General features: G+C 47.4%; 1 protein-coding gene across 2 annotated transcripts in view; it reads right to left on the bottom strand.

Moving 5' to 3' along the window:
• LOC139402129 (BAR/IMD domain-containing adapter protein 2-like 1) overlaps nt 1-13,250 on the bottom strand; it is a 92,886-nt gene extending 79,636 nt beyond the window's left edge. The window contains exons 1-4 of one of the 2 annotated variants that reach the window (XM_071146204.1): nt 13,087-13,210; nt 12,888-12,948; nt 7,764-7,839; nt 7,418-7,504 (exon numbers count right to left, since the gene is read on the bottom strand). In XM_071146204.1, the coding sequence (XP_071002305.1) occupies nt 7,418-7,504; nt 7,764-7,839; nt 12,888-12,938 (214 nt within the window). In that variant the 5' untranslated portion in view covers nt 12,939-12,948; nt 13,087-13,210. Of the gene's footprint in view, nt 1-7,417; nt 7,505-7,763; nt 7,840-12,887 lie in introns of both variants that reach the window. The other variant, XM_071146203.1, reaches the window with a different exon arrangement.
• Between the last annotated feature and the right edge of the window lie 3,025 nt (nt 13,251-16,275).

Below are 16,275 nucleotides of genomic sequence, written 5' to 3'. Positions count from 1 at the left end.
AGCAACCAGCTGAGGTGCTGCAGCACCCCTACATCCCACAGCTATGGTTTTACTCCAGCAGCAACCAGCTGAGGTGCTGCAGCACCCCTACATCCCACAGCTATGGTTTTACTCCAGCAGCAACCAGCTGAGGTGCTGCAGCACCCCTACATCCCACAGCTATGGTTTTACTCCAGCAGCAACCAGCTGAGGTGCTGCAGCACCCCTACATCCCACAGCTATGGTTTTACTCCCGCAGCAACCAGCTGAGGTGCTGCAGCACCCCTACATCCCACAGCTATGGTTTTACTCCAGCAGCAACCAGCTGAGGTGCTGCAGCACCCCTACATCCCACAGCTATGGTTTTACTCCAGCAGCAACCAGCTGAGGTGCTGCAGCACCCCTACATCCCACAGCTATGGTTTTACTCCAGCAGCAACCAGCTGAGGTGCTGCAGCACCCCTACATCCCACAGCTATGGTTTTACTCCAGCAGCAACCAGCTGAGGTGCTGCAGCACCCCTACATCCCACAGCTATGGTTTTACTCCAGCAGCAACCAGCTGAGGTGCTGCAGCACCCCTACATCCCACAGCTATGGTTTTACTCCAGCAGCAACCAGCTGAGGTGCTGCAGCACCCCTACATCCCACAGCTATGGTTTTACTCCAGCAGCAACCAGCTGAGGTGCTGCAGCACCCCTACATCCCACAGCTATGGTTTTACTCCAGCAGCAACCAGCTGAGGTGCTGCAGCACCCCTACATCCCACAGCTATGGTTTTACTCCAGCAGCAACCAGCTGAGGTGCTGCAGCACCCCTACATCCCACAGCTATGGTTTTACTCCAGCAGCAACCAGCTGAGGTGCTGCAGCACCCCTACATCCCACAGCTATGGTTTTACTCCAGCAGCAACCAGCTGAGGTGCTGCAGCACCCCTACATCCCACAGCTATGGTTTTACTCCAGCAGCAACCAGCTGAGGTGCTGCAGCACCCCTACATCCCACAGCTATGGTTTTACTCCAGCAGCAACCAGCTGAGGTGCTGCAGCACCCCTACATCCCACAGCTATGGTTTTACTCCAGCAGCAACCAGCTGAGGTGCTGCATCACCCCTACATCCCACAGCTATGGTTTTACTCCAGCAGCAACCAGCTGAGGTGCTGCAGCACCCCTACATCCCACAGCTATGGTTTTACTCCAGCAGCAACCAGCTGAGGTGCTGCAGCACCCCTACATCCCACAGCTATGGTTTTACTCCAGCAGCAACCAGCTGAGGTGCTGCAGCACCCCTACATCCCACAGCTATGGTTTTACTCCAGCAGCAACCAGCTGAGGTGCTGCATCACCCCTACATCCCACAGCTATGGTTTTACTCCAGCAGCAACCAGCTGAGGTGCTGCATCACCCCTACATCCCACAGCTATGGTTTTACTCCAGCAGCAACCAGCTGAGGTGCTGCATCACCCCTACATCCCACAGCTATGGTTTTACTCCAGCAGCAACCAGCTGAGGTGCTGCAGCACCCCTACATCCCACAGCTATGGTTTTACTCCAGCAGCAACCAGCTGAGGTGCTGCAGCACCCCTACATCCCACAGCTATGGTTTTACTCCAGCAGCAACCAGCTGAGGTGCTGCAGCACCCCTACATCCCACAGCTATGGTTTTACTCCAGCAGCAACCAGCTGAGGTGCTGCAGCACCCCTACATCCCACAGCTATGGTTTTACTCCAGCAGCAACCAGCTGAGGTGCTGCAGCACCCCTACATCCCACAGCTATGGTTTTACTCCAGCAGCAACCAGCTGAGGTGCTGCAGCACCCCTACATCCCACAGCTATGGTTTTACTCCAGCAGCAACCAGCTGAGGTGCTGCAGCACCCCTACATCCCACAGCTATGGTTTTACTCCAGCAGCAACCAGCTGAGGTGCTGCAGCACCCCTACATCCCACAGCTATGGTTTTACTCCAGCAGCAACCAGCTGAGGTGCTGCAGCACCCCTACATCCCACAGCTATGGTTTTACTCCAGCAGCAACCAGCTGAGGTGCTGCAGCACCCCTACATCCCACAGCTATGGTTTTACTCCAGCAGCAACCAGCTGAGGTGCTGCAGCACCCCTACATCCCACAGCTATGGTTTTACTCCAGCAGCAACCAGCTGAGGTGCTGCAGCACCCCTACATCCCACAGCTATGGTTTTACTCCAGCAGCAACCAGCTGAGGTGCTGCAGCACCCCTACATCCCACAGCTATGGTTTTACTCCAGCAGCAACCAGCTGAGGTGCTGCAGCACCCCTACATCCCACAGCTATGGTTTTACTCCAGCAGCAACCAGCTGAGGTGCTGCAGCACCCCTACATCCCACAGCTATGGTTTTACTCCAGCAGCAACCAGCTGAGGTGCTGCAGCACCCCGACATCCCACATCCCACAGCTATGGTTTTACTCCAGCAGCAACCAGCTGAGGTGCTGCAGCACCCCTACATCCCACAGCTATGGTTTTACTCCAGCAGCAACCAGCTGAGGTGCTGCAGCACCCCTACATCCCACAGCTATGGTTTTACTCCAGCAGCAACCAGCTGAGGTGCTGCAGCACCCCTACATCCCACAGCTATGGTTTTACTCCAGCAGCAACCAGCTGAGGTGCTGCAGCACCCCTACATCCCACAGCTATGGTTTTACTCCAGCAGCAACCAGCTGAGGTGCTGCAGCACCCCTACATCCCACAGCTATGGTTTTACTCCAGCAGCAACCAGCTGAGGTGCTGCAGCACCCCTACATCCCACAGCTATGGTTTTACTCCAGCAGCAACCAGCTGAGGTGCTGCAGCACCCCTACATCCCACAGCTATGGTTTTACTCCAGCAGCAACCAGCTGAGGTGCTGCAGCACCCCTACATCCCACAGCTATGGTTTTACTCCAGCAGCAACCAGCTGAGGTGCTGCAGCACCCCTACATCCCACAGCTATGGTTTTACTCCAGCAGCAACCAGCTGAGGTGCTGCATCACCCCTACATCCCACAGCTATGGTTTTACTCCAGCAGCAACCAGCTGAGGTGCTGCAGCACCCCTACATCCCACAGCTATGGTTTTACTCCAGCAGCAACCAGCTGAGGTGCTGCAGCACCCCTACATCCCACAGCTATGGTTTTACTCCAGCAGCAACCAGCTGAGGTGCTGCATCACCCCTACATCCCACAGCTATGGTTTTACTCCAGCAGCAACCAGCTGAGGTGCTGCAGCACCCCTACATCCCACAGCTATGGTTTTACTCCAGCAGCAACCAGCTGAGGTGCTGCAGCACCCCTACATCCCACAGCTATGGTTTTACTCCAGCAGCAACCAGCTGAGGTGCTGCAGCACCCCTACATCCCACAGCTATGGTTTTACTCCAGCAGCAACCAGCTGAGGTGCTGCAGCACCCCTACATCCCACAGCTATGGTTTTACTCCAGCAGCAACCAGCTGAGGTGCTGCAGCACCCCTACATCCCACAGCTATGGTTTTACTCCAGCAGCAACCAGCTGAGGTGCTGCAGCACCCCTACATCCCACAGCTATGGTTTTACTCCAGCAGCAACCAGCTGAGGTGCTGCAGCACCCCTACATCCCACAGCTATGGTTTTACTCCAGCAGCAACCAGCTGAGGTGCTGCAGCACCCCTACATCCCACAGCTATGGTTTTACTCCAGCAGCAACCAGCTGAGGTGCTGCAGCACCCCTACATCCCACAGCTATGGTTTTACTCCAGCAGCAACCAGCTGAGGTGCTGCAGCACCCCTACATCCCACAGCTATGGTTTTACTCCAGCAGCAACCAGCTGAGGTGCTGCAGCACCCCTACATCCCACAGCTATGGTTTTACTCCAGCAGCAACCAGCTGAGGTGCTGCAGCACCCCTACATCCCACAGCTATGGTTTTACTCCAGCAGCAACCAGCTGAGGTGCTGCATCACCCCTACATCCCACAGCTATGGTTTTACTCCAGCAGCAACCAGCTGAGGTGCTGCAGCACCCCTACATCCCACAGCTATGGTTTTACTCCCGCAGCAACCAGCAGAGGTGCTGCTGCAGCACCCCTACACCCCACAGCTATGGTTTTACTCCAGCAGCAACCAGCAGAGGTGCTGCAGCACCCCTACATCCCACAGCTATGGTTTTACTCCAGCAGCAACCAGCCGAGGTGATGCAGCACCCCTACATCCCACAGCTATGGTTTTACTCCAGCAGCAACCAGCTGAGGTGCTGCAGCACCCCTACATCCCACAGCTATGGTTTTACTCCAGCAGCAACCAGCTGAGGTGCTGCATCACCCCTACATCCCACAGCTATGGTTTTACTCCAGCAGCAACCAGCTGAGGTGCTGCAGCACCCCTACATCCCACAGCTATGGTTTTACTCCAGCAGCAACCAGCTGAGGTGCTGCAGCACCCCTACATCCCACAGCTATGGTTTTACTCCAGCAGCAACCAGCTGAGGTGCTGCAGCACCCCTACATCCCACAGCTATGGTTTTACTCCAGCAGCAACCAGCTGAGGTGCTGCAGCACCCCTACATCCCACAGCTATGGTTTTACTCCAGTAGCAACCAGCTGAGGTGCTGCAGCACCCCTACATCCCACAGCTATGGTTTTACTCCAGCAGCAACCAGCTGAGGTGCTGCAGCACCCCTACATCCCACAGCTATGGTTTTACTCCAGCAGCAACCAGCTGAGGTACTGCAGCACCCCTACATCCCACAGCTATGGTTTTACTCCAGCAGCAACCAGCTGAGGTGCTGCATCACCCCTACATCCCACAGCTATGGTTTTACTCCAGCAGCAACCAGCTGAGGTGCTGCATCACCCCTACATCCCACAGTTATGGTTTTACTCCAGAAGCAACCAGCTGAGGTGCTGCAGCACCCCTACATCCCACAGCTATGGTTTTACTCCAGCAGCAACCAGCTGAGGTGCTGCAGCACCCCTACATCCCACAGCTATGGTTTTACTCCCGCAGCAACCAGCAGAGGTGCTGCTGCAGCACCCCTACACCCCACAGCTATGGTTTTACTCCAGCAGCAACCAGCAGAGGTGCTGCAGCACCCCTACATCCCACAGCTATGGTTTTACTCCAGCAGCAACCAGCCGAGGTGATGCAGCACCCCTACATCCCACAGCTATGGTTTTACTCCAGCAGCAACCAGCTGAGGTGCTGCAGCACCCCTACATCCCACAGCTATGGTTTTACTCCAGCAGCAACCAGCTGAGGTGCTGCAGCACCCCTACATCCCACAGATATGGTTTTACTCCAGCAGCAACCAGCTGAGGTGCTGCATCACCCCTACATCCCACAGCTATGGTTTTACTCCAGCAGCAACCAGCTGAGGTGCTGCATCACCCCTACATCCCACAGCTATGGTTTTACTCCCGCAGCAACCAGCTGAGGTGCTGCAGCACCCCTACATCCCACAGCTATGGTTTTACTCCAGCAGCAACCAGATGAGGTGCTGCAGCACCCCTACATCCCACAGCTATGGTTTTACTCCAGCAGCAACCAGCTGAGGTGCTGCAGCACCCCTACATCCCACAGCTATGGTTTTACTCCAGCAGCAACCAGCTGAGGTGCTGCAGCACCCCTACATCCCACAGCTATGGTTTTACTCCCGCAGCAACCAGCTGAGGTGCTGCAGCACCCCTACATCCCACAGCTATGGTTTTACTCCAGCAGCAACCAGCTGAGGTGCTGCATCACCCCTACATCCCACAGCTATGGTTTTACTCCAGCAGCAACCAGCTGAGGTGCTGCATCACCCCTACATCCTACAGCTATGGTTTTACTCCAGCAGCAACCAGCTGAGGTGCTGCAGCACCCCTACATCCCACAGCTATGGTTTTACTCCAGCAGCAACCAGCTGAGGTGCTGCATCACCCCTACATCCCACAGCTATGGTTTTACTCCAGCAGCAACCAGCTGAGGTGCTGCATCACCCCTACATCCCACAGCTATGGTTTTACTCCAGCAGCAACCAGCTGAGGTGCTGCATCACCCCTACATCCCACAGCTATGGTTTTACTCCAGCAGCAACCAGCTGAGGTGCTGCAGCACCCCTACATCCCACAGCTATGGTTTTACTCCAGCAGCAACCAGCTGAGGTGCTGCATCACCCCTACATCCCACAGCTATGGTTTTACTCCAGCAGCAACCAGCTGAGGTGCTGCAGCACCCCTACATCCCACAGCTATGGTTTTACTCCAGCAGCAACCAGCTGAGGTGCTGCAGCACCCCTACATCCCACAGCTAAGGTTTTACTCCAGCAGCAACCAGCTGAGGAACTGCAGCAGAAATTCCACTCAAAATAGGTTCTGTATGCTGCTCGTGTGTGACAGTTGTGTTGGATAAATACGATAGCCCACATAACCACTAGCGAAAATACACACGCACCAATTTAAATCAACTAAATTATGCAAATCAACCTGTAAACTAACAAGCATGACATCAAATGTGTTTACATGGACTGGTATTTCCACCAATAAAAATGAATACTGAATATTGTTCTTTCTCCCTGTCAATTTGGCCAGCAACAATTTTATTTATTGTCTTTTCATTTATTTTATTGGCCAAAAGCCAGCAATTACCAGCTAATGGAAAACATGACACACACACACAGCTTTCATGACATTTCTGGACTTTTTGGAGTGTACAAATGTGATCATTAAAAATCCTATTTTCCTAACACCTAACCCCAAAACCCCTAACCCCAAAACCCCTAACCCTTAAGCTTAAAATAGCATTTGAACAAATTCAGGACATTCAGGTGAATTGATAGGACATTGAGGTCCTGATAATGTAGGAAAACAAGTATAGCTCAGTCTTACTGTGCAGCAGGATTTAATCAGCAGCTTTCCCCAGCGCAGCAGGGAAGCCCAGACAGTACCACAGACAGACAGACACACACACACACACACACACACACACACACACACACACACACACACACACACACACACACACACACACACACACACGCTGGGCTGCAAATGAGCATCCAGATTCAGGGGACAGATGTGGATCCTTGCTGTGCTAAAGTGTATTGGTGTGATCACTGGGCAGAGCAAGTCAAATCAGTGCAGTTTTCCTCCATGGGATTGAATCCCCGTTGGACGTGTAGTATATTTTAGGTGTATGGGTGCCACTTTACTGGAGCTATTGTCTGGCTGGTGACCACGTTGGAGTAGAACTCATGTACATACAGTACAGTCCAGCCAAAGCTCAGCTCCACAGCTGGGTTTGAGGGAGGCATTGGGATGGGAGGGACTATTGGCACCATCCCCCTCGCCAAGGGGACAGGTGATGAATCTACAAAGATCAATAAGAGATCCAAAAGAGGTCGACCAAGGTTCTCAATAGAGTTAAATCTGAGACGTTCAGATATGGACTGTAACATGGCCAGGGAGGTAAGACTTACCCAACTCCCTGGAGACAGGAGAGACCGCAGCATTCTCTCCGATCTTAGAGACCGCATCAAAGTACACCTTTCCAGCCAGGCTCATCGCTGTAAAAAAACAAGTATGGCTTTACTAAATGTGGAAATGCAGAGTGTAAAATAACTACTACACAAGCACCCTGAATTTAAAATCAGACCTACTGTTTATTATACACATAATAGATCTTTCAACAGTGAACCCCTCTATGACTAATGCATGAGATAACTGAAGATAAATGTTGGTCAGAGACACGTTCTGGTAACCAAGTAACCTGCCATGGCAATAGAATACAGAACAGGACAGTTCAGCAATAAGACGGCTGCTCACCTGCCACTGATTTCTCATAGCTCTTCCCCAGGTTGACCAGGTTCCTGAGCCCAGGGTTGAACTGTTCCATTACATTCTGGGAAGAGGAGAGAAGATGGGTAGTTGGGTTAAATGGGGTCACTGTCACATCAACATGAGATATTCTCAGCCTTTTCTCACTTTCTCTCTTTAGTGTTTGTTAGTGAGTGAGTGAGTGAGTGAGTGAGTGAGTGAGTAGGTACACCATTCACACGCCTACAGAGGGTGGGACTCAGAGGGTAGGCACATTGCCTACCCTTACATCACTCTGTATAAGAGCATCTTGGCTAAAACTGACACACTGGCCAATAGCTTCTACCCCCAGACCATCAGGTTGCTGAACAGCCACCACTAGTCAGCTACTTTTTTTTTTTTTAATTACCTTTATTTAACTAGGCAAGTCAGTTAAGAACAAATTCTTATTTTCAATGACGGCCTAGGAACAGTGGGTTAACTGCCTGTTCAGGGGCAGAACGACAGATTTGTACCTTGTCAGCTCGGGGATTCAAACTTGCAACCTTTCAGTTACTAGTCCAATGCTCTAACCACTAGGCTACCCTGCCGCCCCCACGGACATTTATCATTGTTACAGTGGTAAATAAGTGTATATTATAATTTGTGTTATTGCCCCATTCACTTCTCTAGACCTGCACTGTTGGAGCTTAAGAATTTCCCTTTACCCTGTAATTACATCGGCTAACCTGTGCATGTGACTAATAACCTCTAAACTAAACTAATACAGTTAGCTCTACAGACTATGACCAAAGCAGCCAATGATTAACCAGAGATTGACCAAGGCCTACACTCTGGCTTTCATCTGCATTCCAATGGCAACACTGCCATTCCTCTGGCTGAGAAAGAAACACAAATGGAAACAGAATATGGGAGTAGACGGAGAGAAAAAAGAGAATCAGAAAGCGAGAGAGTGATGCATGTTATTATGCATGTTTACAGATCATTTCCAATATCAAGAGGCTTTTTTTATTGACAGCTCCAATTGATTTCAATAAATCCGGAATGCAAGTTCTCTCTCAGAAGTCTCTGTCATATTTTCTTCATTTTCCCAGAAGCCTCCATTCAATAAAATGACAATGGATTTGATTGATATGGATCCTTGGTAACGTCAGCTCTGTTATCATCCTATGTAATTGATTCTCTGTGGTATCATGATCATTGTCTCGGGGGTCTATCTTCCTGTACACACTTCTTCTCTTCTCTCTTATATGACAGCTTTCTTATTTATTAATGACATGCCCTGTTACATCATGTTTACATACGGTTTGGAAAGATACGGGTGAGTTACACCCAAGAATCCGGGAAACGATATATAAAACCATAGTAGCATATCAGTACAGTCTTGTCTATGAACAAAGCAGGAGGAGAAGCCAGTGCAATGTAGAATGTTATGGCTATTCAGTCACACAGTAAACAGTAGACTACACAATGAAAAGTAGACCGTATGCAATTCACTGGTAAGTCAACTGATCTGGCAGTAAACTTCTTATTTTATGTATGTATGTTATAATACAGAGGCAGGTTATAATTCATCCATTACTACGCTCAAGCAGGTCTCTATTATTCAGAAGGAAATAAAATCCTGCATAATGCTGCTTGGCTCCCAGGTAATATTTTAGATAGGACCATTTCGATCCTCTTTTGCATGTACTCACATCATATTAGGAATAAAGGCCATGTTAATAAGCAGTCAGGAGCAGCTCAGTTGACTTGCCTACCACTGAGACCTAACTGGGGATGTTGGAGTAGGAGAGGGAGGCTGTCTAATCTTACCACAGTCAAACCCTGCAGCTAAATAATTAAACCTGTGGACACTTTTCCCTCCGTTTCATCATCACCTCAAGGAGAGAGAGGAGCTAAAGGGGGGCTGTTCTGTTCCTGTTCTGACTGTCTCAGGGGACCAAAGTCTAACTGCTCTCTGAGGTGGACTTCAACGCCAGTGAGAGGCACATCAAGGCATCCACTTGTTCCTTCTTTCTTTCTTTCATATCGCAGAGAGAAAGAGAGAGCGCACACCCTATCACTCAACAACCTGTCGAGTGTGTGCACTGTGAGGGTGCAACACTTGACACCAAGCAGAGTGAGATACACAGTAATAGCTAATTAATCCTTAAGAGTCTAAGCCGGTGTGTGTGTGGGGGGGGGGGGGGGGGGGGGGGAAGTGCATTGCGTTGCATTCCTGTCTGAAATGTGTTATATAAATAAAGCTTGATTTGATATTAGGACCCCTTTAGGTATCAAAAAATATATATTTGATGAAACACTGAATTTGGCCTTACTGCTATTAGCCCATCGAAACGCATTGAATACATGGAAAAATAAATCAAAAGGAAGTTTGTTTTGAAGTGTCTGTCCTTATATCTGAGAGATATAAGAAAGATCAGGAAATAATTGGTATTATATTTTTACCCATATTTAACCCCTTTTTTTGGGGCACTAAAATAATTCCATACATTTAAATACATTTTTTAACTGGTAACAGGTTACATTCAGACGAGTCTTGTAAGCATTCTTGAGATAAACGAAGAACACCATCGTGTTCGTGAGAGTCTCATCTGTAGGCCAAACCTTTCAGACACTACAGATGTTTTTGTGAGAAGAGCGATTTTCAGGATGTCTCATGGTCTGACAAACACAGCTGTAGCTCGGCCACCAGATATCTCTGGCTTAAACAGGCGGATTTTGATGGGGATTTTGTTATTATGCGGGGGTGTGGACATCGACTCTAGGGGGTTAATTAATGGGTATGACTACTAAAAACTGTTTTTCCAATGGCTTTGACAAATGTCAAATGAATCCATTTATGTGGACACTGTAACACTTAGGGTAATTGTATTCTGATATAACATTAAGTAGCATTTCTGATACTCAAATGTAGAAAATGGGACCCAAGACAACAGAGACTGAAAGAAACCGTTTTTCCCCAAAAAAAGACAGCTTTCCCAGTAATAGATTTTATACCACCTACTCATCTGTCAAAATGAGAGGCCATTAACTGACACAGCTGGTGTGTGGTCAATGGACATTAGGGAACTAATGATGGGATAAAAAAGGATTAAATGTGGTGGAGAAAACAATGAGGGGGAGTACTTCTCTGCTATTATGCTTTCTATTCTGTCTATTCTATATAACCACCCAGACTCAGACCCTGCCTAATGACAAGTGTAGCCGATGAAACCATGACAATACATCACAGCTGGGCTACACTATGAAGAAGGGTATAGTTAGGACAACCCTTATTCATTATCACAGTGAACTTAACTGTATAGGCTACAGTCTTAAGTAGACAGTTGGCTACTTGAAAGCCTGCTCAATGATGCTAGGCACAAGTGGTGTAGGCTAACTGAAGACTCTCACAACAGAAGTATTATGTTTTGTGCCTCTACATCAGGGATGGGCAACTGGCGGCCTGCGGATCAATTCTCCAAATGTGGTTGTGCATCACCAGATCGCTTGTTATGCCAGTCACTCGATTATCATCTGATATAATTAAATACTGCAAACATTTGCTCCCACCCAATGGCAAAATGTGTACAATTGCAGGAAATGAACTCAAACTTTTTTTAAATGATCTTTGGCTAGGGCCGCTCTGACTGCATGTGTGGATATGGATGTGGGTACGCAGACCCATGAGCCACTGCGGCCCCTCATGAGTTTCCATTTTTTGTGGACCCCACCTGCTTCAAAGTTGCCAATCTATCCTCTACATAATGTTCTTAGTAGCCTATGGCATGTGTGTCTACTGTACATGCATAGCATAGTACAATAGTGCACTTCATGACCAAAAGTATGTTGACACCTGCTCATCGAACATCTCATTCCAAAATCATGGGCATAATATGGAGTCCGTCTCCACCCCACCGCTGCTATAACAGCCTCCACTTCTGGTAAGGCTTTCCACTAGATGTTGGAACATTATTGCGGGGACTTGCTTCCATTCAGCCACAAGAGCATTAGTGAGGTCGGGCACTGATATTGGGCAATTAGGCCTGAATCGCAGTTGGCGTTCCAATTCATCCCAAAGATGTTCGATGGGGTTGAGGTCATGGTTCTGTGCAGGCCAGTCAAGTTTTTCCACACCAACATCGACAAACTATTTCTGTATGGACCTCGCTTTGTGCACGGGGGTCATTGTCATGCTGAAACCAGAAAGGGCCTTCCCCAAACTGTTGCCACAAAGTTGGAAGCACAGAATCGTCTAGAATGTCATTGTATGCTGTAGGGTTAAGAGTTCCCTTCGCTGGAAGGGAAGGGGCCCAGCCCAATGCATGAAAAACAGCCCCAGACCATTATTCCTCCTCCACCAAACTTTACAGCTGGCACTATGCATTTGGGCAGGTAGTGTTCTCCTGGCATCCACCAAACACAGATTAGTCCGTCGGTCTGCAAGATGGTGAAGCTTGATTCATCACTCCAGAGAACGCGTTTCCACGGCTCCAGAGTCCAATGGCAAACAAACTTTACACCACTCCAGCCGACGTTTGACATTGTGGATGGTAAGCTTAGGCTTGGGGCGGCTGCTTGGCCATGGAAACCTATTTCATGAAGCTCACATCGAACAGCTCGTGCTGACGTTGCTTCCAGAGGCAGTTTGGAACTCGGTAGTGAGTGTTGCAACCGAGGACAGAGGATTTTTATGTGCTACGTGCTTCAGTGGTCCAGTTCTGTGAACTTTTGTGGCCTACCAGTTCGTAGCTGAGCTTGAAGTTTCCATTTCACAATAACAGCACTTACAGTTGACTGGGGCAGCTCAACTGTCGGCAACGGGTGTGGCTGAAATAGTCTAATCCACTAAATTGAAGGGGTGTCCACATACTTTTGTATATGTAGTGTATATCTAGTCTCTCTGGCTATAGGCCTACAATATTTGGGTGACACAAGTAGTGAGCAACCTGTTATCAACACCACTTTCGGGAATTCAGGCAACTGAGGAAGTTATTACCCTACATAGTAAAACAACATTGCAGGTGTTTATATGGGAGGTGTTTTCACGGGGAAAGCCCGACCATTTATGGTATCTCATAAAGGTTAATTCACAGTTAATTATAATACATTGACTCAAGCAACACATGGTCTCATACGGTCGTTTACCTTGTATGTACTTTCGGTGAGCTTGTTCACTTCTTCAGGGTCCCTCGACATGGTTATATCCCTATTCACGCCCGTTAAAAACAATACAAATGTCCAGAATAAACTCCCCAGACAGAATAAATATGTGACACTATCGACTCATCGAATTCTTCATAACATGGCGCGCTCCATATAGACTGCCGAGAAAGATCCTATTTACCTGTCTTTCCCTTCTACAGTAGTCGATCATGAAAAAGGGAGTGACAATTTCTTTCGAAGGCAAAAGTGAAGTGCAACCGTACGTTCTCAAAGGACGGCCTGGGGTAAAAGCTGAGCTGTCAAACTTCTGCTTCGATTAACAGTGAGTCGGTTGGTGGGAAAGGTAGGCGGGCAGGGTGTTATTGTTCGACGTCATTCATTAGTGCTATGAAAGGTGACCGTGTACAGTGGACACTGGCAGGTGTAGGGCGCTCCCTGGAGGCGACCAATGGCCAACCACGTGGGCAGAATATGTATAATCTATGGAATAATTATAATCCATATCCTATTTATCAATACAAAGGTTAATAATTGAAAAACACCAGACACCATTTATTTAGGCTACCCTTCCCTTTCTTTCACACTAATTCCCTGCCCGCAGTCTCGATAAATTGAGAAACAAAACTTTATCAGGCTCAAACCTGTTGCTGCAATTTGACATAATATAGTGATGGGTCGTTCGCAAACGAATGGTTCTTTTTGAACGGATCTTTTTGGGAAACGTCGAGAGCCGAATCGCATCGGATGAAAGAACCGGTCATTTGGCTAACTGAATTGCATATTGCTACTTTTTTTTAGTTTTAGTTTTTCAGGCCTTCTAATAATTTGGCCAGGTACAAATGTATTTGAACACGCATTTCACGATCTGACATAATGGTAGCATAACTTCTGGGCTGTACATTGGAAATTTGCATTGTTCTGGGTGAATGTTTACGCATGTTGGGCTCCTGAGTGGCGCAGCGGTCTAAGGCACTGCATATTAGTGCAAGAGGCGTCCTACACCCGAGTCCAGGCTGTATTGCATCCGGCCGAGATTGGGAGTCCCTGCGTCGTCCAGGTTTGCCCGGGGTAGGCCATCATTAATACATTTATTCTTAACTGACTTGCCTACTTAAATGAAGGTTAAAAAAATAAATTAAAAAAACTAAGTTTGTTAGCCAAATGTTCCGGCTCTTTTACTTGAAGGGAGCCAAAAGTCTAGAAAAAGTTTATCCTTAAAGTGGTAATATAACATTTACAAGTGAAGAGAAGATCGATATCACGAAGAACTACAACAAGCCACATAAATCACCATAGTAATAACACAAGTGTTACAGCAGTGCCTATGTTGAACTCTGATTCAGGACATCCTCTCGTGATTAGCCTACAATCAACAACGTTGACAAGCAATAAAACGGGAGGGAATTCGCCTTCGACAGCATGTAATGGTCCGTCTGACATGCAGTGAAGAATCACTCGATGAATAAAGTCAGGATAGTACTAGGGCAGGGCCAAGGGCATCTAATCCATAATATGTTGTCCCGAAAACTGTCCAATCGGAATCTGCTGTCCCTGGCTGGGATATTACCACAACAACATACAGTTCCATCACTATCCAACAGATGTCAGTCGCTGCCACGTTTTTACAGTTCAATTCAGTGCCTGATGATGGTAGGAGAGGGTGTGTGGGAACATTACAAGCCCAATACAAAGTAATCTGATTTTAGAACACTCAACCTTTACATGGCATGATATAAATGTCATTTCTGGCCTTCCCTTGTTGGATGTTGCTTGCCTAGAAATGTATTATTTTTCCCCTATGATGGATTTGCTATGACTATTACATGCATTGCATCACTTTTGGGCCTGTGATTTGACAACCACTAACAAATCTATTTGGTTCACTTACCCTCAAATCAATGAGGGGAACAGAAATGCCATGCATATAGATTTTAAAAGCAAATTTACAGAACCTTTGCCTGTAAATGTCAGTTCAAGTCGAAGCCTGGAGTTTGTGCCTAGGGAGAGCCCCAGAGCAGACAGGATAGAATGTGATATGAGTCCAGGGCCTCTGGTTCTATTTGGACTGTTGTATTCACACACCGCCATTTTGCCTTCAGATGACAATGTCATGCTTTATTATTTCCTGAATCGATATTAAAGTTGGAATCCGTGAAACTGACATGTCCGTTTGCAATATAACAACAACAAAGACGTTACTTCACACAACGAACACTGTTCTTTCCCCCTCAGACATCATTTCAAGCGCGATAGAACAGCTGACTATGTACTCGGCCTACAATCATTTTACCAAAACGCTGGATGATCATCTCCTCCTCAAACTTTCTCTGATCGCACACACACTCAGTTGGAATGGGAAAGACGTCTCTCCATTTGTGTAATTACTGGAAAGTCCTTGAGGCGCTAATACCTCAAGGTTTTTGTTAATTTGGTATGGAATGCACCTCTGGAATGAGTAAATCAGTTAGCATGACATCATGAAAGCCTTGACATTCTGGTTGATGTTTTTCAAAGTTATAGGCCTATGAATAGATATTATCAATAGCAGGTTGCCTCAGTGCAGATGTAACAGCTTTACGGTCAAAATGATTATACTGCAGTACTGCACATACAGTTTGGCTGATATGGGATACTATACTGTATATACAGTAACAGTCAAAAGTTTTGACACACCTACTCATTCAAGGGTTTTTCATTATTTTGTACTATTTTCTACATTGTAGAATGATAGTGAAGTCATCAAACTATGAAATAACACATATGAAATCATGTAGTAACCAAAAAAGTGTTAAACAAATCAAAATATATTTTGTATTTGAGATTCTTCAAAGTAGCCACCCTTTGCCTTGATGACAGCTTTGCACACTCTTGGCATTCTCTCAACCAGCTCCATGAGGTAGTGCATTTCAATGAACAGGTGTGCCTTGTTAAAAGTTAATTTGTGGAATTTATTTACTTCCTAATGCGTTTGAGCCAATCAGTTGTGTTGTAACAAGGTAGGGGTGGTATACAGAAGACGGCCATATTTGGTAAAAGACCAAGTCCATATTATGGCAAGAACAGCTCAAAATAGCAAAGAGAAACAACAGTCCATCATTACTATAAGACATGAAGGTCAATCAATCTGGAAAACTTCAAGAACTTTGAAAGTTTCTTCAAGTGCAGTCGCAACAACCATCAAGCGCTATGATGAAACTGGCTCTCATGAGGACCGCCACAGGAAAGGAAGACCCAGAGTTACCTCTGCTGCAGAGGATAAGTTCAATAGAATTAACTGCACCTCAAATAAATGCTTCACAGAGTTCAAGTAACAGACACATCTCAACATCAACTGTTCAGAGGAGACTGCGTTAATCAGGCCTTCGTGGTC

This window comes from Oncorhynchus clarkii, unplaced genomic scaffold, assembly GCF_045791955.1.
Source record: "Oncorhynchus clarkii lewisi isolate Uvic-CL-2024 unplaced genomic scaffold, UVic_Ocla_1.0 unplaced_contig_663_pilon_pilon, whole genome shotgun sequence".
Lineage (NCBI taxonomy): Eukaryota > Metazoa > Chordata > Actinopteri > Salmoniformes > Salmonidae > Oncorhynchus > Oncorhynchus clarkii.
This window is presented reverse-complemented; position numbering and strand designations above follow the sequence as displayed.